The 21,113-nt window shown below is 44.7% G+C and overlaps 1 protein-coding gene across 8 annotated transcripts in view; it reads right to left on the bottom strand.

Moving 5' to 3' along the window:
* Positions 1-21,014, bottom strand: part of NRG3 (neuregulin 3) — a 1,055,421-nt gene extending 1,034,407 nt beyond the window's left edge. For 2 of the 8 annotated variants that reach the window (XM_077895215.1, XM_077895217.1), the window contains exon 1: positions 20,100-21,013. In XM_077895215.1, the coding sequence (XP_077751341.1) occupies positions 20,100-20,940 (841 nt within the window). In that variant the 5' untranslated portion in view covers positions 20,941-21,013. Of the gene's footprint in view, positions 1-20,099 lie in introns of all 8 variants that reach the window. The other 6 variants (XM_077895219.1, XM_077895221.1, XM_077895220.1 and 3 more) reach the window with 4 other exon arrangements.
* Between the last annotated feature and the right edge of the window lie 99 nt (positions 21,015-21,113).

Here is a 21,113-nt window from a genome sequence, read left to right as displayed (position 1 = left end):
ACCAGAGGCTGACCCAGAGCTCCCCTGCACCTGCAGGGCAGTCATACAGGAAGGGCATGCTGGTTGAGTTGTGTGCCTTCCTCAAAGGCCGAGAAATCATGTCCAGATGCCTGGAAACCGGTATTGTTCTGGTCAACACCACGGTGAGACTGACATTTCCTCAGTATCATTCTCTTCCTCTCTACTGTGCTTCCTGGCTTGGATTTTTTTTTTTTTTTCCAAACCATCCGTTCCTAAGCACAGTACTAAATATTTAAGATTGAAATTTGGCTGCCCAAAAGAACACATCAGCTGGTGACATAAATAACATTCGTTCGTCTCTATTAATCATTTCAATTCACTCCAATTCTCATATATCCAAACATCCCTTGGTTCCTAATGCACACACTTGTCAATCTATCTGGCAACTTGGTTTCTCAGATTATTCAATACCTATACACTTCATAGTATGTGCCTTATAACGGTAGCCGTTATCTCGGCTTTGAGGACACTGAGGCGCGTGAAGATAGACACCATCGAGCTCAGGTATTTAATAAGCAGCAACACTTGGATTCTTCCAGACTTGACACCCACTGCTGTTTCTATAGTACACGTACTCCCTCACACGCATACACCCGCCGACTACAAATCACATCATTAAGAGCGTAGCTATGATCAAAAGGAAAATAACAACTATTCCATGTGTTCCAATTCTAATTGCTGATTTTCAACCTAATTAGATGGTAATAGCATCGGATAGTGATAAACAAAACAAAAAGTTAACATCCACACTAAATGAAACCCCACACATCGTCCACTGGATTAAATTGGCAGGGGTTCCCTTTGGGCAGCTGGGCACTGAGGATATTTGGACTAATAACCTGAAAATGCCAGTCAATCAACGTGGAGGTGTTGTTAGAATTTATCCAACTGTAATATAACATTTTCAAGGGAATTTTTTTTTCTTTTTTAATGTTCAAAAAAAAAAAAAAAAGGGAGACACAACCACATGGTAGATGGTGATGCAACCTACCCTGATCTTCAAACTATGAAGCTCAAAGGACGGGTGTACAAATTATCAGCAAAGCCTTAAGAGAGTCAGGTTTTTAAATCAAAATCAAATTAATCAATTTTTAGTCTCAGTGTTAGTGATATGCCCAAGAAGGGGCATCTCAGCCGGACCCACTGATGCAGATAATTGAAGCGCCAAGCCTCCCTGCTCCTCAGGCACAAGGCTAAGCCAAAGCCAAGCAGATGCCAAGAAAGAGGCCTACAGGATACTAGCATGGCCTTGCTCTTCCTCAGGTGGTTCTATTTTTGTAATGTGACATTTAAAACTCCAGTGTCACTCAGTGATGTGCCGCTCACCCACCTCCCCTGAGCTCCCTGGGTTTCCATGGCACTTATTATCAGGAACAGCGGTAGCCTTACAGCAGCTGGAGACAGCGGCTGTCACAGGACCCAGGTGCACAGCAGTTCACACCGCTCTTCCCTGGAAGCTGAGCCCCATCACCAGTCCCACATCCACACCGCACAGCAGAAGACTGGAAGGAAATATTACTGCACAGAACACTGAGGGGGTTCCACAAAGGGCAGAGACCGAGGAGTTGAGGTAGTCCCCAGGCATCATCTGTGCTCACACATAAAGCTGCAATGTAAGCCCCCTGAACTTTTAGGAATTACTCTCTTTGATCTACGTGTGTGTGTGTTCAGGCTGGTGTTCTTTAGCAGAATCTTCTTGGCTACATATGTGTAGGTTAACACACAGCACTGTGGTTTTACTGACCTCAAATAACCCAAAATGCTCTATCCCCTAAGGTCACTTAGCCAAGCATAGTTGCACCTTATTCCTTTTTTTTTTAATATTTTATTTATTTATTCATGAGAGACACACAGAGAGAGAAAGATAGGCAGAGACACAGGCAGAGGGAGAAGCAGGCTCCATGCAGGGAGCCCGACGTGAGACTCGATCCCGGGTCTCCAGGATCACGCCCTGGACTGAAGACGGCGCTAAACCGCTGAGGCACCGGGCTGCTCTGCACCTTATTCCTTATTTGCTGCCTTGTTGTGACCATGACCCACCTTCTATCTGCCACACTATTTCTGAGCTTATAGCAAAAACCGAAAATCAGGAGATCCCTTGGTGGTTCAGCTGTTTGGCACCTGCCTGCAGCCCAGGGCGTGATCCTGGAGACCCGGGACTGAGTTCCACATCAGGCTTCCTGCATGGAGACTGCTTCTCCGTCTGCCTGTGTCTCTCTATCTGTGTCTCTCATGAATAAATAAATAAATAATCTGAAAAAAAAAAAAAAAGAAAAACGAAAATCAAAAAGCCTTGTTACTGAATTACACTGGGCAGCTTTACTACTTCTAGACCTCAGCTTCTCCTTACAGCATCTCTGGCTGAGAAAAACCCTGGAGGACACAGAGAGGCCCCTGGTCACAGAGTGCACGCAGTGAGGAAAAACTCTCCAACCTCCCCTACAAACTCCATTTCAAAACCTACCTAACAATGTTCACTCCTACTTGTAATTAGAAAAATACAAGAGGGAACACCAACAAGATACTGTTTTAGAATGGACAGGCAATACATTTTTATTGTTGGTTTATTGTTAATGATATGGTGTGGGAGCTATGGAAAGAATGGGCATTTTTTCCTTTTTTTTTTTTTTAGAGAGGGGGAGAGAAGGGTTGGGGGGGTTGGGGTGAGAGAAAGAAAGACTCTTAAGCAGACTCCATGCCCAGTATGGAGCCCAACCCAGGGCTCAGTCACGGGACCCCAAGAGCATGACCTGAACCAAAATCAAGAGTCAGACACTGGGTAGCCTGGGTGGCTCAGCCGTTTAGCGCCGCCTTCAGCCTGGGGCCTGATCCTGGAGACCTGAGATCGAGTCCTGTGTCGGGCTCTCTGCATGGAACCTGCTTCTCCCTCTGCCTGTCTCTCTCTCTCTCTCTCTCTCTCTCTCTCTCATGAATAAATAAATAATCTGGGATCCCTGGGTGGCGCAGCTGTTTGGCGCCTGCCTTTGGCCCAGGGCGCGATCCTGGAGACCCGGGATCGAATCCCACATCGGGCTTCCGGTGCATGGAGCCTGCTTCTCCCTCTGCCTATGTCTCTGCCTCTCTCTCTTTCTCTCTCTGTGACTATCATAAATAAATAAAAATTTAAAAAATAAATAAATAAATAAATAAATAAATAAATAAATAAATAAATAATCTTTAAAAAAAAAGTCAGACACTTAGCTAAGCCACCTAGTCACCCCAAGAACGAGCATCTGACAGCACAATGGCAAAAACATGAACTGTTCAATCCTTTCGGATGAGAATTAGGAATCTGGATTGAAAAAATGTTCAGGTTTTTTTGTGTCTATATATTGGCCAAAAGTGTCCATTCTGTATTGAGGATGTTTGGGGAAGAATTTTGTTTAATAATGACCGAGGTGGAACAAACTAAATTCTCAACAGGTGATCAACTAAGTATTTTAATGTGTCAATATACTTCAACACAGCATCATTAAGAATAGAGTTTAAGCACTCTGTCATAGAAATATTTTTAACAGGGCAGCCCCAGTGGCCCAGTGGTTTAGCACCACCTTCAGCCCAGGGTGTGATCCTGAAGACCCGGGATCGAGTCCCACATCGGGCTCCCTGAACGGAGCCTGTGTCTCCGCCTGTGTGTGTGTGTGTGTGTGTGTGTGTGTGTGTGTGTGTCTGTCTCATGATTAAATAAAGTCCTTAAAAAAAAAAATATTTTTAACATAAAAAAAGAAATTTTTAACATAAAGGGCAAAAGGATAGCTAAGAGAGTTATTAGAGAATGTATAATTTCATTTTTGTAAGATAATACATATTCATGGGGCAAAAACTTGGGTTAATAGTCAACAGGAAAGTAACAAGAATTATCTTTTAGGTCACAGAACCACAGTTGGCTTCTCCTTATTGCTTATTTTCTCCAATTTTCTATAGTGAACATGCTTTACATAATAATAATGAAGAAAAGTGCTCCAGAAAAAGATAAAACATTAACCTCAGACACCTCAAATTTAGGTTAAATGTCACTCTGGCGCAGAGCTGTGTCCTGATCAGTGGATGGAACCACACGTTGATACCAAAATCCTTGTGTCAGTCAACATGCCAGGAAGTAAATGCCTCACATCAAGACACGTAATAGTGCCTTAGAGATACCATTTCTCAGTCTTCTGTTCCTGTAATACTCGGTAAAATTCAGCAAGTAGGAACTCTGTTTAATTAAGGTAGAGACATGTTATAGTTACATCTAGAACTAGATGCATTTATTTATACTTTTAAATGAAATATTGCGTGTGTGTCAGAAATTCCTCCCAGCCTCCTCATACCTCTGTCTTTGGAATCCATTTACATCCTTCCCGTGCCTGAGTACACATGCATCACAGTAAGAGACTTACAGCCGGCTACCACACTCTACATCTGTCAGGGGAAGGATGAGAAATTCTCTTTTATAAAGGTGTAAACATGCAAAGTTCACCAGACTTAAGGACATAACCAAGTCCCACCTATGTAGCACACTAAAACATTAAAAAATTATAAATTATTAATAAATGCTGAAGTTTCACAAAGTATGCCACCAAAAGCCTACTACTGAAAAAATAAAAAAACAGGGTCAGAATTGGGGGGTGGAGAAATGAAGAGAGAGAGAGAGGAAAGGGGGAAGGGGAGAAAACCACCAGAATAAATAATTCAAAAAAAATTTTTTTTAAGATTTTATTTATTTATTCATAAGACACAGAGAAAGAGAGGCAGAGACAGAGGGAGAAGCAGGCTCCATGCAGGGAGCCCGATGCGGGACTTGATCCCGGGACCCCAGGATCACACCCTGGGCCGAAGGCAGGCACTAAACCGCTGAGCCACCCAGGGATCCCCAGTAATTCAAAAATTTCATTAAAATTTTCATCTCAAATCAAGACCCTGGCCTCAAGGAATGTCTTGTCCAACAGCCTTACTTACAGAAGAAACCACAACTTCAGAGACACAGTCTACCCTGAGGTCTCAAAACAACCGAGTGTCATTACTGGGCCTACATCCCCAAACGAGGTCCAGTGGCCTTCCCACTGGGCCTTAATTACTTTTCTCCCTTTTTTTTTTTTTAATTTTTATTTATTTATGATAGTCACACAGAGAGAGAGAGAGAGAGAAAGAGAGAAAGAGGCAGAGACATAGGCAGAGGGAGAAGCAGGCTCCATGCACCAGGAACCCGACATGGGATTCGATCCCGGGTCTCCAGGATCGCGCCCTGGGCCAAAGGCAGGCGCTAAACCGCTGCGCCACCCAGGGATCCCACTTTTCTCCCTTTTTAAAACCACTCTTTTAATTATCCTACTTCCAATTTTCCTTGGAAGCAAAGAAAAAAAAAAAACTAAACTAAACAAATGTAACAATTAACAAGATTTAAGCAAAGGAACATAAACTTCCCTGAGTTTAAGACTCTCTGGCCTCTCCCTGTCTCCATGGAAATCACGTCCTGTTCATCAGATTGTTTTGCTCACAGTTTACAAAATGGTAGAGCATCAGAGAGGAGGTGGTGCAGACCAGGCGTATAGACATAAAGCCTGGATAATATCCAGAAGGCTCGGAGTCCGTGCTCAGATACCAGAAGTGGGCTGTATTGCTAACGCCACGCTGCTACCCACACCAAAGCTTAGGTGGAGAGTAGATGGTCTGGAAGCCGAGCCACACAGTCCATTCTTCAAACGAGCTTCTGGGAAGAGCTGTACTTCTTCCTTGACTCCCTCTCCCCAATGGCACACGGGAACAACCCTTCTTCATCAAAAGCAAAAATGTTCTCCAACGCCCAAACAGCCTGACTTTCCTGGCACAAAAGCATCTCTGTTTTGGGAAGACCCAAGGGGTCAAATGATTGCACAGAACTGATAAGTGAAGATCAGAGTGGACTTCCCGGCACAGAAGAAATTGATGGAACAGCTCGAGGTACTCCTCCCAGAACACGGCGCGTGTAATTTATTTTTATGCAATTCGCTTCATACCTTGTAGCTGCGATCTGGAGGGAAAGAAAGCAGTCCTAGTAGAGGAAACAGATGATTTCATTTGGCAAAGTAATAATGTCCGGGAAATGCGAGAAAATTCAGTGGCAAACTTCAGCAAAGTGTTTGAGCTGGAAAGTATCGGTGGCCAAAGATCACCTTCTCCACGGTGCGCTCACAAAGGGACTCTCCCGTCGGTAGAAAGAGCTCGCTCACTGGCAATTTAATTCAATTTTCACAACGGGAGTAGAGTACATAGAGACTTTCTGGCCCCGGCAGTCCAGGTCTTCAAACCCTAGCACCTCCGTATGTAGCTATTTCATGGCCCCCAGGATGAGGACACACATATGCACCAGGGACAGCACTTAGCACCTGGACTGATGTCCCCGCAGGGTACAAGGAGCCCAGAGGTGCGAGTGACATCCCGGGGTGACCTGTGTTACTGTACAGGTGGACAGAGAGAGCACAGGTGTCACGGTAAGAGCTCATTCTGAAAACAGGTCAGCCATCTGGAAACCTTTGTCCTGATGACACTCACTCCGTTGGACGGCGATGCCCACCCAAGGTCTCTGCTGTCACTGCCTCGCAGCGCGATGGCCTCAACCTCGGGAACGTTCCTGTAAGAAACTCGTTAGGGGTTTCAAATCGAAAACATGCTTGGCAAGTTTCTCCCTTTGCCCCACTCCAACTGATCGGGCCACCACGGCTCCTGGTGCTCCCAAAGGCCTGAACTGCCTGAACCTGTCCTTGTCCTTCACAGCCACCGGCCAGTCCCTGCAGAGCTGAGGCCGCGGAAGGCCTGGTGGAGGCAGCAGGCAGGGACACGGTGCTTCGCAGGCGGCCTGCTCCACGAGGCCTCTCTTCCTTGGGGTTAACATTTTTGCGTTATCTAGTCATTTAGAAGTAATAGAGCTCTTTAGACTTTTACAACACTCAGCCATTTGCAGTGCATTGTAGGAAACAGCATTTCATTATTTACCATAAATTACTCAGAGCCGCTCATGAAGAAACATGAGCACCAGCGTGCTCCCCCCCGAAGGTCACGGAGACGCTTACAAAACACCAAGTGGAGGGGAAACGTGGATCGGACACTGACTTTGTTAAGATCCCCTCTACAGCACTGTCGCCTTCCTTTCAAAAATATCTTCTAGATCCAAACAAGTAACTGCAAACAGAGCCTTTATCCAAAAAAAAAAAAAAAAAAAAAAAAAAGGATAAACTGAAAGTATTCCAAGTAAATAACACAAGTATGTGTCAGCTGGCTTATTATAAAGGTTGACATCAGTGAAAATTATCTGATCAGTGAAAAAATAGAGGAGGAGAGACGCCGTTGGCTATTATTTCTAATTTAACATTCACGATTACATGGTGTTATAGCCCCTCTATCTGGTAACAATGAGCAACCAAGTAAGCTGGCAAGAGTGATGAATGTGATTCTAGTCTGAAGCCGCTGTATGGTGAACAAAGTGGGCGACACGGTTATTTTAGCTATGGACGAGTGGAAGAAGGGATGCAGCTCTTGTGTACGGCACCAGCTCTCTGGCAGGCCGAGGGAGAGCCTCATCCTACACGGGTCCTCATGGGTCCCTAAGCAGCAGACAGGGACCCTCCCCTCTCTCCTTCCTCACCACGTGATGAGTGCAGACAGGGAATCAACGGGGCCACCGCCTTCTGAGTGCCATGCGATGTCAGCATTCGATCCCAGAAGGTGCTGAGTGGCTTCTAGAAGGAGGACCTCAGATGGAACCAGAAGGGTGGGGTGGCGATCAGTTCATAAAGTAGCTCTTGCCTCTGAAGATTCTAGAGGCAGGCAGTCGTTGGTTAATTTAACTAAAATCAAGACTTTCTGCTGGTTATTCTCCTTGTAGCTCTCCTTGCAGATTTTCAGATATTCGAAAGCTACTATTTTGGGTTAAATCTAGGGCTGTGTTGATGTGACTATGCAAAAAAAAAAAAAAAACTAAACATTTTTAAACATACCAATTCTTGTGCTTCTTGCAGCACTTTGAAGAGGCACTGGAATGAAGTCAATACTTAAATATATTCCACACAAATCACAGACCATATCTGTAAATGCCTTGGGACAAATTAGCCTCAGAGAATCTTCAGAATGTGCTGCTTGTTCCTCCCTCCAAGTCATCCTTGGAGACCTTACGTTCTCTGAAAATACCAGACATGGTGCCAATGGCTCACACCAACTCTGGCTGTTGTTTCCCGTAGTAGCCTCGCCATGTGCTCCCAAGTCCTCCCTCCTAAGCAGGCCTTCATCCTGAGGAAAAGAGGAGGCTGCCTCACTAATTCCAAGACAGACCAGACCCTCTCTGCCCACCAGGCCAGACCCCTCATTGGCTCCCACACGGACATGTGGACGCACACTTCTACCTTTGTTGATACCCCCTTCTGTCCCATGGCCTCAATTCTCCACTCCTCTGCCTAAACAAATTCTCCCGTGAAATCACGTATGTCTGCTCTAATCACTACTTTCCGAAATGGCCTCAGATACTTTTCAGTTAGAACTAGACACTTCAGCCCTTAATCCTTCTCTGGTACAAAGGTTCTGGTCTTCTAAAAAACACACACACACACACACACACGCAGATGATAAATTCTCTTTCTTATGGATTATGTGCTCAAATGCTGCAGAACTGGGATAAAATCACTATGAGGACCCAATTATGGTTTTACAGGTGGAAGATGTGTGAAAAGTGTGGTTGCTCATGCTGCATCAGAAACACTCTGAATATGGGGGAAAGGAAATTTTATGTAATATAAACATAAGAACCCACTCAGAAAGGCTTAAATTGAAAAGGAGTGTGGGCATCTTGCTTGCAGTCTCACTAAGCCAGGATCTTGAAAACCAAGAGGAAGCTGCTGAAGCCAGGAAGACCCTCTCTGCACCTGGCAGACTGTGGAGCATGAACAACAAACACTCAGCAATACAATCCAACGTCTGGAAGTAAAAAAATCCATAAACGCAGGCCACCACCTTGGTAGCATGAAGTGAAGGCCAAAGGAATGTTCTAAAAGATTTTTTACATTTTTAAGTGTATATTGATGTATACAGCTTGATGAATTTTGACCAACAGAACTCATCCATGTTATGAGCACCCAGCTCTAGAAGCAGAAAATGACCAATATCTTAAAGCCTCATATTATGGGTCTCTCCATTCACCCCCAAAAGATAATCACTATCTAGACCCCAAACATTCAACATTATAGAAACAGAATCATACTTTTGTTCAGACTCTTTCTATTCACCAATGTATTTGTGAGCCATCCTAAAAGATTTTAAGCACAATTCATCACCAAAGTAAAGACCTATGTCATTGCTTTCCACTGGTCTATGGAATTCAACTATCTATAGTCCAACCACCTAACTTTAGAAAGAGAATCAATATCTTGTGATTCTATGAGTGGCTTACAGAATCTTAGAAAATGTTTGAACTGCTCATCCCACCTGTTCTCATGTGACCTCAGCCTTCCCTTCCAAGACCCATCACTTCAAACTAACCTCTGCACTCTGCTTTCACGTGATCCTTAAAATAGACTAGGTAACTGGTTAGCAGACACACACTTGACTGATTTCTGCTGGCTTTATCCATCCCAGGCAACACTACTAAAGACTGTCCAACATTTGCAGACTGAAGAGCCATAAAGTAACTCATTAAACTTCCATCTTCTTTATCCTTATAAGGTCAAGGTTGATGATCGAAGGCCTAGAGTAATATACTCTGCCTTCAATAAGGCATTATTTCCCATGAGCAAATGAAATGCATTTATATTTCCACACATCTGCATTTCACAGCAGGAACCCAACTCAGCAACACTTTAATGCTGACACCACCAATCAAGACACAAATGCTTGGGCTGAGGAAAAAAAAAAAAAAAAAAAAAAAAAAACTTCACAGAACCAAGACCAGTAACGAACTGATTCACGGTGCTTATTCTCTGTTCTTTCAGAAGTTTAATAACTTCTAACCAGAGAGATAATTGTGAGCATTAAATAAAACAGAAAATACAGCAAAATACAATAAATTAAACAATAAATTAAAATTCCCATTCCGCAATCCAGAAATCACCGCCATTAACAATTTGATATACTTTGAATATAGTTACTATGAATATAGTTACTATGTATATTAAATCCATCTACTAATCTGCTGAGTTTAACATAATTGGCACTTTATATAATTTTCTACCCAAAGTTTTAGATAATTGTATACTGAGCACTTTCCAGTACACTTAAAATTATTAAACACACAATTTAATGGCTTTGTAAATCTATCACAAAGTAAAATTTATTTTATTTGCTATTTATTTCATTTTAACCTAAGGCATATAAACATTCACCTGCCAAATATTTGGCTGCAAAATTCAAGGCTTTTCACTGGCTAAATGTCAGTTAGTTACCTTTCTTGTGAAAAACCATACCCCAAATACATACTGCGATGTTTCAGTTTATTTATTACAGAACCCAAAGCCAGAGTAAAACAATCCAAGTGCAGATTTCTTATGCATATGTGAATTACTCCCCCTTAAACTTGCCCACAACTTCTTTGACAAGCACTTTTTTCAAGAGACTATGGAGTATATCCAAAGTAATCAATTTAGTTCTAATAGAAACCACAATCGATGCATTGGTTTGCATCCTATTTGAATATATTACCTAATTACAGTAATGAGAACAACAGGCATAAATAAATTTAGATACAACTGATACTTGATAAACACACCTTTTCTTTTGGTGAAGGCTGAAGCCCTACCAACTGGAGCTACTCAGGACTCGGGGGCATTTGTCTGTTTCTTAATCCAGAAATAGAGTCTCATACTGAAAATTCAGTTAAATTGAATGCAGTCAAGATAGTATTTAATATAAATATTTATGCACCCCATTTTCACTTTTTATTCCTGGAGTCTAGATTTTTGGATCATGCCAACAAAAGCTTTTTTTTTTTTTAACAATAAATCTGGGTAAGCAATCTCACTTCCCCTCTCCCCATGAGTTCAGCTGTCATTCTCAGCCTATGGGATTCATTCAGAGTCTGATGGGGACCTTGACGAGACAGGCTTCCTGACATTACAGTGTTCCTCTCCTTCAGCATGGGTATCCAAATAACCCAATCTTGGGATCTGACCAACTTCCATTTTCTTTTCATGAGTTTGCAGAAGTGGAAATCCCAATCCTTCACTTTAACCAACGGGATGTTTTGGGGTTTTTTTCTCTTCTTAGACACCCTTGCTAGAAAGCCATGTCAAGGGATTAAGCAATGACTAGGTCCTGTCCAGTCCAGTGTGGGGTATTACTGGCAGACATCAGAGTCCCACCAGTGTGACTGGTCTTAGACTGCCGGGTACCTTGTAGTGTGTTTCCAAGAGGGAATTCAGATGCTCTGCAGGAGACACTGCATATGGGTATACAACACCCAACATTTATTTGGTCGGGTTGGTATTTTTGTGCCTGGGGGATACTCCAAAGCTATGAATCCAAATGTTCCCTCATATATTTCCATTGACCAGTCTTAGCATATGATGCAGTAACTCCTGTAATCAAAAGCAAGTTTGGAAGGGGCAGAGAAGACAATTCTGGCTGGATTTTAGGAAGCAGAGAAATAAAGTCCGTAACTGTTCCCTGTCACCGGTCTACTGAATCACCTATAAGCAGCCACAGGAGAAAACAGAAGATCAAGGAATACAAGTTTAAAGAACACACTCTTTATCTTTTGTTGAAACATCACCTAAATTTCTCCTTGGACTGAAAACCAGGACAATTTCTCTGGTTTAAAAAGCTCCCTGTACCACAGGAAAAAAAAAATACAACAAGTACAGGACAGATGTGCCATTTATGGCATTTGTGATGCCAAATGCCACTATTCCTGAGCTCAGGGCTTGAAAGAGGCCACATGTACAGGTATGGCCACACTCTTATCAATGGATTCGGATCTGGGATGGGGAGCGATTACCTATAAAATGATCTTCCAACCTTCCTGGTCCTTCACACCAAGCCACTTAGCGTGTCCTTGGCAAATTATAGAACCACTCTAAGCCAAGCTCAATCACCTGCATGCCTGAGATAATCATACCTAGGCTACTGGCCTAGATGACTGTCTTTGAGGCCTTGTTTCAACCAATCAGTAAGACAATAAACATGGCAATAAATGAATACATAAAGTGCTGGCCTCCTGGCACCCAGTAAAGCCCCACAATGACAGCTCTCACTGTTATCACCTAAATTCGCAAGCCCATTCCAAGACTGAGATCCTGTGAAGAATTCTTCTACATTTCTAAAAGTAAAATTCGTGGCATAGAAATCAATAGAGTCTGATCCTAAAATGATGATGAGAGTGTGATTTTTCTCTTAGTAAAGTTCTAACTCCCTGGCAATTCACAAGACGATCATGACTAGGATCCCATGTCGTCACGGGAAGGTTATCTTAAAAGGCAGGCTCTACGTTCAGGAATTGTTACCAAATATTTAGCATAATAATTCTATTTTCATAACCCTGGCTGTAATGTACTCATGCTAAGATAGTTGCATAGATCCAGATGATCTTTTTTTTTCCCTAATGCTCTTCTAGCCTACACTACAGCCCAGATACACACTATCACTTCTCAGAAAAGGGCTAAAAGAGAAAAATCTTATCATTGGAAGCTGCTAAACTTCTATTACTAAATTTAATTCTCAATTCAGTTTGCATGCTTGTTTCTGACTCATCTCTCTTTATGCCTGGGAATGGCAATCTATGATTTAGGTAAAACCACCAAGCTGCCTTAAAAATTAAAGGCTTATAACCAAAAAGTAATACTTTGAAATATAAATGAAGATTAAGTTTCCAACAAGCACTGGCCAAGATGTTTTCAAAATGCTAATAATAGTAAAGATCCCCAAAGTACAAAGGTAGCCATCTAAAAAGAGCCGTTTGATAGATACAAGCAACCTAGCAATCCTCTGGGACCTAAATCACAGTAACTTCTAAATAAAGAGAATGCAACGGAAAGAGATTGCCTATTTTTACTAAAGTTCTCCCCAAACTCCAAAAATTCAATGAATAAGACAGTATGGGAATGGAAAGTGAGTCCTAGGATATTTTTTGTCTTTCATCATGAATCTGAAGATTTCTGTAGATTTCAAGTTTCTAGATCATTCAACAATCTCACTTGTTTTCCCCCAAACCTCAGTTCCTCTCCTTGATAAATGCTGTGTCCAAAATAAGCTTTAAAAAATGTGTACCAAGCAAAGGATGAGAAATGCTGGGCTCCAGTTTGTGTAGTAGACTAAATTTCCAAGGTGATTTGAGGTAGATTTCCACCCCATAGCCTATCGTGTGTGCCAGAGCATCGGAGAGGAGTATGGGAAAGATCCAAGGGCAAACGAGAACAATAATCTCTCATTGTGATAAAGGATCCCTCAAGCTAGGTAGCAAACCGGCTCCAATATTTCACCAGAATTCAACAGCCTGATGTGTTCTTGGAGGAAAATACCTAGTCTATCCACTATCCCATTTCTCTTGACATAAAAACAGTAGAGTGTCTTGCAGCTTACAAGCTTTTTTGTAAGGGTTATATGAGGCAGGTCATTATTATGACCCTCATTATCCCAGAGGAGGATCTTAAAGTTCAGAGAGATTAAAGCGGTTCTTTGAGGTTGCACAGTTATCACAGGATTTAAGGCTACAGGTCTTGGGTCTGGTATTTTGTTTTTTGTTTTTTTTTTTTTTAAGGCAAATCTTTGTCACCCTCCCACAAAAATCCCTAAAAGTAGTCATGATTGACTGCTGAAGGAGTCACTTTCTTAACCTAGCCCCACTCAGCCAGCTGACTGTCACCACCCCTCCAGTGTGATTAACGCTGGCAGGCCCCCGAGATGATGACAAGGTCACGGACACCAGGCCAAGCTCAAAGAAGCTCCCACACCTCTGTGACCAACTTTTGAGTTGTGTCCTTACCACCACTGAGCCAGGGTAACAAACCTATTTATGCCAGTTCCTCTTACTGTAATTATGTAATTTAGTTAAATTTGATGTAAGGCACTGATATGTGATTGTGGAAATGAAAGATAATTGTAGTTTCTATTAAAACATAGTTGAATGCTTTGGGGAAACTCCAAACGGTGAGTTGTTTACAAAAAGACAAAAAAAAAAAAAAAAGAATAAAAGAATAAAATTACTTTGAATTATATAGGCAAGAAAACTGTAAAACATACCCGGGCAGGGGACATACTATACAGTTTCTATAAAGAGTATGGTTCAGATTCCTTCATCGGTGTCTTTAAAGAAGAAAGTGGTAATTAGAGGTATGGCTTACGAAAAAAAGAAAAGGAAGGAAAAGAAAAACGTGTTAAGCTCAAACTGATAGACACATACTCAAGAAAAAGCCTTGGCCCTATCTCAAGATATGGGAGAAAGCTTTATTTTAATTGTCTGCTTTTTCAATTATTACTTTTATAGACTCCTTAAATTAACCAATTAACTACCAGCATTGCAATGTCCCAAATTGATGTTTAATAAATATTCATTAAAATGAATTAAAACACTGAAACACGGCATGTATTATGAAGACAACACAACTATATGAAAAGCTGTAATGGCTTATGTTCAATCGTACTACTGTTTTGCAGAGTCCCACAATAGATGCTGTCAAAATTTGAATGATTTGTATACCTATCTATGTGGGACAATACATGGCCATTAGGCTTTGGCCAAGTTTTTGGAATCCTTAATTTTTTTAATTTAAAAAATAAAGCACCAAGACAGTTTAGTAATTCAATTGCACAAATGAGCAGAATTTTTCTTCTCAACTTTCTACATCACCTTAGTCTAACATCATCTTACCAAAAGGGTTGACTTTTATAACAACTTGAAATGACACGGAGATGCAAAGCATATCTAGGAAAAATGTGGAAGACCACTGCTTATGTTATACACTAAGAAATAAAGGGCTATAAAAAAATCAAAAGTCTGTAAGGAATCTTCAAAAGAGTCATTATTCAACTGGAATACAAGAAGTCCCAATGAAACAGTGGTAAAGATGGAAAACCAAGCTAAGGATCTAGCCTAAGATTTTCATTAATAATTGCATAAATGGAAAACATCTTTTTAGGTACGTTTTTATCCTGAGATTACAAAGTTTAAACTCAGTCTATTCCCCTCACCCCTTTCAATATGTGTATGACTCTGGAGGAAACACTTTTCTGGATGTAGACAAGAAAAACCGTCTAGGATCTCAAAATGTCTCAGTGGTATTTGTCAACCGAGTACAGCTCGGCCTCACCCAACACAAAAGTCTAAGGATAAAAACAGATTCAAAGGGGGAAAAAATGAATTTCAGTTCTATTCACAAGTAATTCAAATGCCTTTTACAGACTTAGATTTATGGCTCTTCCCTTGCTCTTATAGATTTCAGGGCCAACTTTCATGTTCCATTTTCAACATCCCAGATAGAGTATCGAGATATGCCTGGCACCGGATAGGAGAGGTTATGAGCAAAGAATTTCTACAAAAGAAGCAAATCGAAATTTTGCCTTCTTCTCATTGTGCTGTGGGGAGGAGGAAGGACTGGGGACGCATGCCCAAGAGAAGAGAGATCTTGTTCCTCTGCACACCAGACCTCCCGAGATGGCACTGATTCACACCGTACCAGCACTCTCGCTCATGGCCCAATCTGGATTTAGAAAAGTAACAGACAGCAGTTGCTACAAACCAGCTTCTCCTGTCTGTTTGTTGGGTTTTTCTTTTCCCCTCTCTGACTAGTTTGTGGATCAACACTGTGTTAAAAAAGGCTATCCAGGAAACACAGCACAAATCTGGATTCACAAACCAGCCCTGCAAAAGGTCATCTTAATTAGCAACTCTATTGCCAATCTCTTACCCCAGTCATGGAGAATTGAGGAGGAAGGCTCAACGCAGTCTTCATGCACCACACCTTTCCTGCCCCTTGTTTTTCGGTGTGTGAAGATGATGAACTACTACGTATGTCTATAGAGCAAAACACACTGTATAACTGATTAAACTAGAAAAGTCTCATATTCCTGTGTGAAGGCCAAGGAAATCAAAACATACTCAGGTTGTAGCATGCGCTCATAAAAAAAAAAAAAAAAAAAAAAAAAAAAAAACGCTCTCGATTGAATTTCATAAGAAATATTGACCTTGGGTTCTGAATCTTCTCGCTTTGGTGGGATTGGTACCTGCTAGGCTGGAACTCCTCTGAAGGCTTTGATTCATGTAAACAGAAGGTAATGTATGGAAGTAATTTTATTTAAGCAAATTACACATAAGGCCACTATAAAATAACTAAGAATAATACTCTTCTTGAAAGACAGAACACAGAAAAATACTCGGTGTGGGGTGCGGGGATGGGGTAACTGGGGGATGGGCATTAAGGAGGGCACGTGATGTGATGGGCACTGGGTGTTATAGGCCACTGATGAATCACTCACCTCTACCACCAAAACTAATATGCTGTATGTTAATTAATTTAATTTTAATAAAATAAAATTTAAAAGAAAAGAAAAGATACTCAGTGTTATCAATGGCAGTCTTCAAAATCCTGATAGGCAGGACCAGGTCAAGTTTTATTTAAATACACTTACTTATAATAAAATCATCCCCCCCACCATGTTTATATATCAATGATACAAGCCACATGTATCTCTTCACTAAATGCACTATTTGAGATTTGTGATCTTACTTATGGTAATTAACCACATATCTTCCAAATAAGACCCTAAAACTAACCAATTAAAAGTGGTTCCTTGTCTCCAGTATATCTGAATTTAGCCAATGACTGACTCTGAACTCTGAACTGTAAAACAGTGCTTCCAGCTGAGTCAAGTAACAATCCAGACTGGCACCACGGACAACACTCTACATATAAGTTCCAAGTCTGAAAACACAATTCACTGTGCTGTAGAAGGCTGTTTGTAAACCGGTCAAAACCACTCTTCCTCTACTGTCTATAGTAAATCTCCCTTCGTCTTGAAAAATTTGTGAACTACTCTACACTCTCGGAGGCCAAACACTTCGAGGAGGTTTTTGGTGAAATGATCTGGTGGCTGTATGTTCAACATAATTTGTTTCTAAAACACCTGAAGCTAAAGCAAGTCTTGGCCAACTAACTGGGAACACAGGAGATCCCGGTAACGTGGAAGAAAGGTTTGGTCCAGCTCATGGTCCAAAGGTTGGAAGAGGACAAGAGAATAGTGGGCTTCAGGCCCTTCCCTTCCTTTTGCCTTTTAAATCCAATCTTTGTCTTCGACCCTACAGAAAATTAGAGTCTTCTAAACGCAGCCTTCCCCATAACAAAAATAGCTTGTGTTTTGCCTACTACCCATCAGCAAGTGTGTTTGTAAGAGGGAAGCAGACTCTCTTCCCCCAAAGAGCTGTGCTGCCTTTACAGAGCAGATCCTTCTGACTGACCTAAGACAAACACAAAGACATTCATTCGGTAAGCCCTGAGATGTTCAGTTCAAGAGCAAAGATCTTGGCCACTACGGAATTTGTGACTTTGTCTTGAAAAATCACAGCCTCATCCTCAGCTGTCCTCAGGTGCTACAACATAATTCATGACTCTCATTTAAAAAAGAAGAAGAAAGAAGGAAGGAAGGAAGAAAGGAAAGAGAAAACAAAAAAAAAATCTATTGAAGTCTGAAGGTAGGAACTAGGAAAAAGGGGAATTTCTCTCCTGGGAACTTTAGTAACATAATCAAAACAAGTGAAAAATAAAATGCCAGATATTCAGGCCATTCTTCAGTCCACAGTAGCAGTGCTAACAATCCCTCAAATGAAATCCTTCCATCCTTTTGTTAATCATCCTGTGATCTTGGACAAAAAATAATAATTAAACTATTCTTTTCTTTAAATTACCATATAAACCTATCTATTTAAATTTGTCTTTTATGGAAACCACCTAATCTTCCTCTCATTAAAATTCCCCTTGTTGATATATGCAAACCAGGTCAGTTTCTATTGGATTTGCATACTCGTGTTTTATCCTTTAATTCAACTCCTTGTTGCAGGTTTAAAAAAACGAGCAAGAGCTGGACCTCAGATACACATAAAACAAATGCTGCTTATATGTCTAAGTGAACATTGACACCATTTGCAGATTCTCCCCCCCCCCCATCGCCCCTTTTCCTTGGGGCTGAGAGCCCTGTCAATAATCATTACTTATTAAACAGGCTGCCATTCCCTTCTACAGTATGTAGAAAAGGAGCATGGAGAGGCAGAAATAATTACCTTGGGCTTTTCTTTAAAGACCTCCGGAACGCAAGGAAATCATTTGAGAAAGAACATGAAATATCCCCCCCCCATGTAAAGACCCCCACACACATATAGACACACACACACATACAGTGAAGAAGGACACCCACACTCGATTATTCGTATCAATTGCGTCAAAAGATAAAAATCTCAGGTCTCCGGGATAGATACATATGCGTGTTCAAACCACTGACTATGTCCATGCAGACACTTGCACATCCTTTATCCTCCACAAAACTCCAGCCAGGTCTGCTGAGATCTAAGCCTCCAAACACGTCCTGAGAAAATGTGCTCTCAAAAATGACTGCTTCAGCCAAAGGAGAGGGAAGCAGCAAGTTACCGGTCTGCCTGCCATTCTGGTTTGTGGCAGCTTCCCTCCTTCCCCTCTTCTCCCTGACTCCCAATTTATCTTCAGCCTATTTTCTTCCCCAAACAGAGTAAGGGCGTTCAGAAATTTCTCTCTTGGATTTTTACACACAAATGCACTAAATCCTTTAAATGAAAAAAAAAAAAAAAAAGTTGTAAGGGTTAAATAACACCCAGGGTGAGACCCCAGGTCAGAGAAATGAAAAAAACTGCCAGAGGACTTGAATCCAACCCAGGTGTTCCTACGGAAGAGTGAATGATGAGTCCTCTCCCCTTCCTCTCCAGATGTGATCGCTCGGAACAGAAACGCAACGTTAAGGACGGCACAACCAGACAGTTCTGGGAGGGCAGGCTCGCTGGGAACTTGCCCTGGCAGGCTTGGGGTTTGTCCTAAATAACCTTCACAGGTTGCAAAGTGTTTCCCATATCCTGATCAATAGTCAGACGCAGAAGCTCGCTAACACTTCCTAAGAATAAGAGCAAGGTGGGGGGTGCGGGGTGGGGGGAGGTCAATCAATTAGTCTCATAGAACATTTGTAAAGATACAGGGGAAATATCCACCACTTCCACTAATACAGGGGAAGCGGCCCCTGTGGGGGGGGTCAGCCGGCCCCCTCCTGGCAGCAACCGCGCCGCCGAGGCTGGAGACGCTCCGTGCGCAGAGTGACCTGTTTGCAAGGGGCTGGACGTCCCCCCCACCCCCCTCCCCAGGTGCAGAGAACTCGGCGTGCAATTCCTCTCCTCCGGCTCAGGTGCAGAGGGAGGGGACAGGGGGTTCACCCCCCACCTTCGGGAAAGGAACAAAAGCAAACGCCTGACAGGGCTGAAAAAGCTGCTCCTCCATCAGGACCCCAGAGGCGGTAGCTCGGCGGGGCTCCCTTCCCATCCCGCCCCCCCCCCACCCTGCTGAACTCGCTGAGGCCAGGGGACCAACCTCTGCACCCCGGAAGGGCCTGGGGCGGGCTGGGGGGGGTGCCGGGGGGGTGGGCTCAGCCCTCGCCCAGGACCACCTCCCTTCCCACCTCCCCCACTGGCTTCCAATTAACCCTTGCAGCTCCCGGCCCGGGTCGGGGCTCCGTAGTCCTTGCAGTCCGTTCCATCACCTGCGGGGGGCCTCGGCCCCGCACCCCCGCGGGGACACAACTTCCCTCCGCGGCTTATCGTCGGTCAGTTTGCTGTGCTTTTCTTCCCCCGCTTCCCAGCGGCGGCGAGAGGCCCCGGTGCTTCGGGGAGGCCCCCCCTGCCCCCTTGCCCCCCGCCCGGGGCTCCCAGGACCCGCATCCCGAGCTCGCCCGCAGGGCTGCAGCGAGCGCACCTGGCGCCGGGTTAACCCTTCGGAGGGCGTCGGGCCGGGGCGGGGCGCCCACCGCGGGCCGGGCCGAGCGCTGCAGGCGGCTGGGGGGTCGGGGAGGTCGCGGGGGGGGGGGGCGGGGGCGCACGGCCGCTCCGGGGCACCGGCCCTCGGGGCCCGGGCGGTACTTACGGAGTCGGGGGCTGGTGCTAGTTTCCGGCGTGGTGGTGGTCGGGGAGGAGGAAGGCGAGGAGGCGGCGGCGGCGGCGGCGGAGGTGGAGGCAGCCTCCTGGAAGGGGGACAGGGTCCAGGACGGAGTCGAATCGTGGAGGTAGGAGGAGGTAGCGTGTGCCGCAGTGGGCCAGGAGGGCACGGCCTGCGTGCTGGGCGCCCCCGGGCCCGGGGGGCGGGAGCCCGGCGCGCTGCCACTGAAGACCGCGGCCGTGGTGGGCAGGGCCGTCGGGGGCGCCGCCGTGCCCCGCGCCGTGGTGGAGCGCGGGCTGGCCCGGATGGGCACCCGGTGCCCGGGGAAGCGAGTGGGCGCCCGCGTGATGGTCGTCAGGCGCGTGCTAATCCGGTTGGGCGTCCTGGAGGAGGCGGCGCCGCCGGCGGAGGGGGTGGCGGGGGACGCGGTGGCCGTGGTGGTGGTGGTGGTCTCCATGGCCTTGGGGAAGGAGCTGGGCTTGGAGAGGAAGAAGGGGTCCTGGCCCATCCCCTTGGAGTCCACCAGGTCGGTGGGCACGTACTCCTTGACGGAGCCCACCACGATCCATTTGAGCAGCATGAGGCTGAGCCCCAGGCCGACGAAGCCGATGAACAGGGGCACCACGCACAGCCACGTCTGCTGCCGGTTCCACACGATGCAGTCGCTGCAGCGCAGCTCCCGGGGGGGCTCGGCCGCCCCTTCGCCGCCGCCGTCCGGGCCCCCGCCCGCCGCCGCCGCCGCCGCAGCCGCCGCGGTGCCCTCCTCGGCCGAGGCGGCGGCTGCCGGAGCGGCTCCCGGTGGCGAGGCAGCGGCCGCGCCCTCACTCATCCTAGGAGCCGGTCTTCACCTCCGCCCCCCCGAGGGCCGCGCCACAGGCATGGGGCCGCGCGGGCCGGGCTCCGGCGGCGGCGGCGGCGGCGGCGGCGGGCTCGGGCTCGGGCTCGGGCGCAGGCAGCGGCCGCGGCGGCCGCATGCAAATCGGCTCCCTGCCCCCACGCCCC

The sequence above is a fragment of the Canis aureus genome, chromosome 4, assembly GCF_053574225.1.
Source record: "Canis aureus isolate CA01 chromosome 4, VMU_Caureus_v.1.0, whole genome shotgun sequence".
In the NCBI taxonomy this organism is placed as follows: domain Eukaryota; kingdom Metazoa; phylum Chordata; class Mammalia; order Carnivora; family Canidae; genus Canis; species Canis aureus.
Note: the sequence above shows the minus strand (reverse complement) of the source record. Positions and strands in the feature narration are given on the sequence as shown.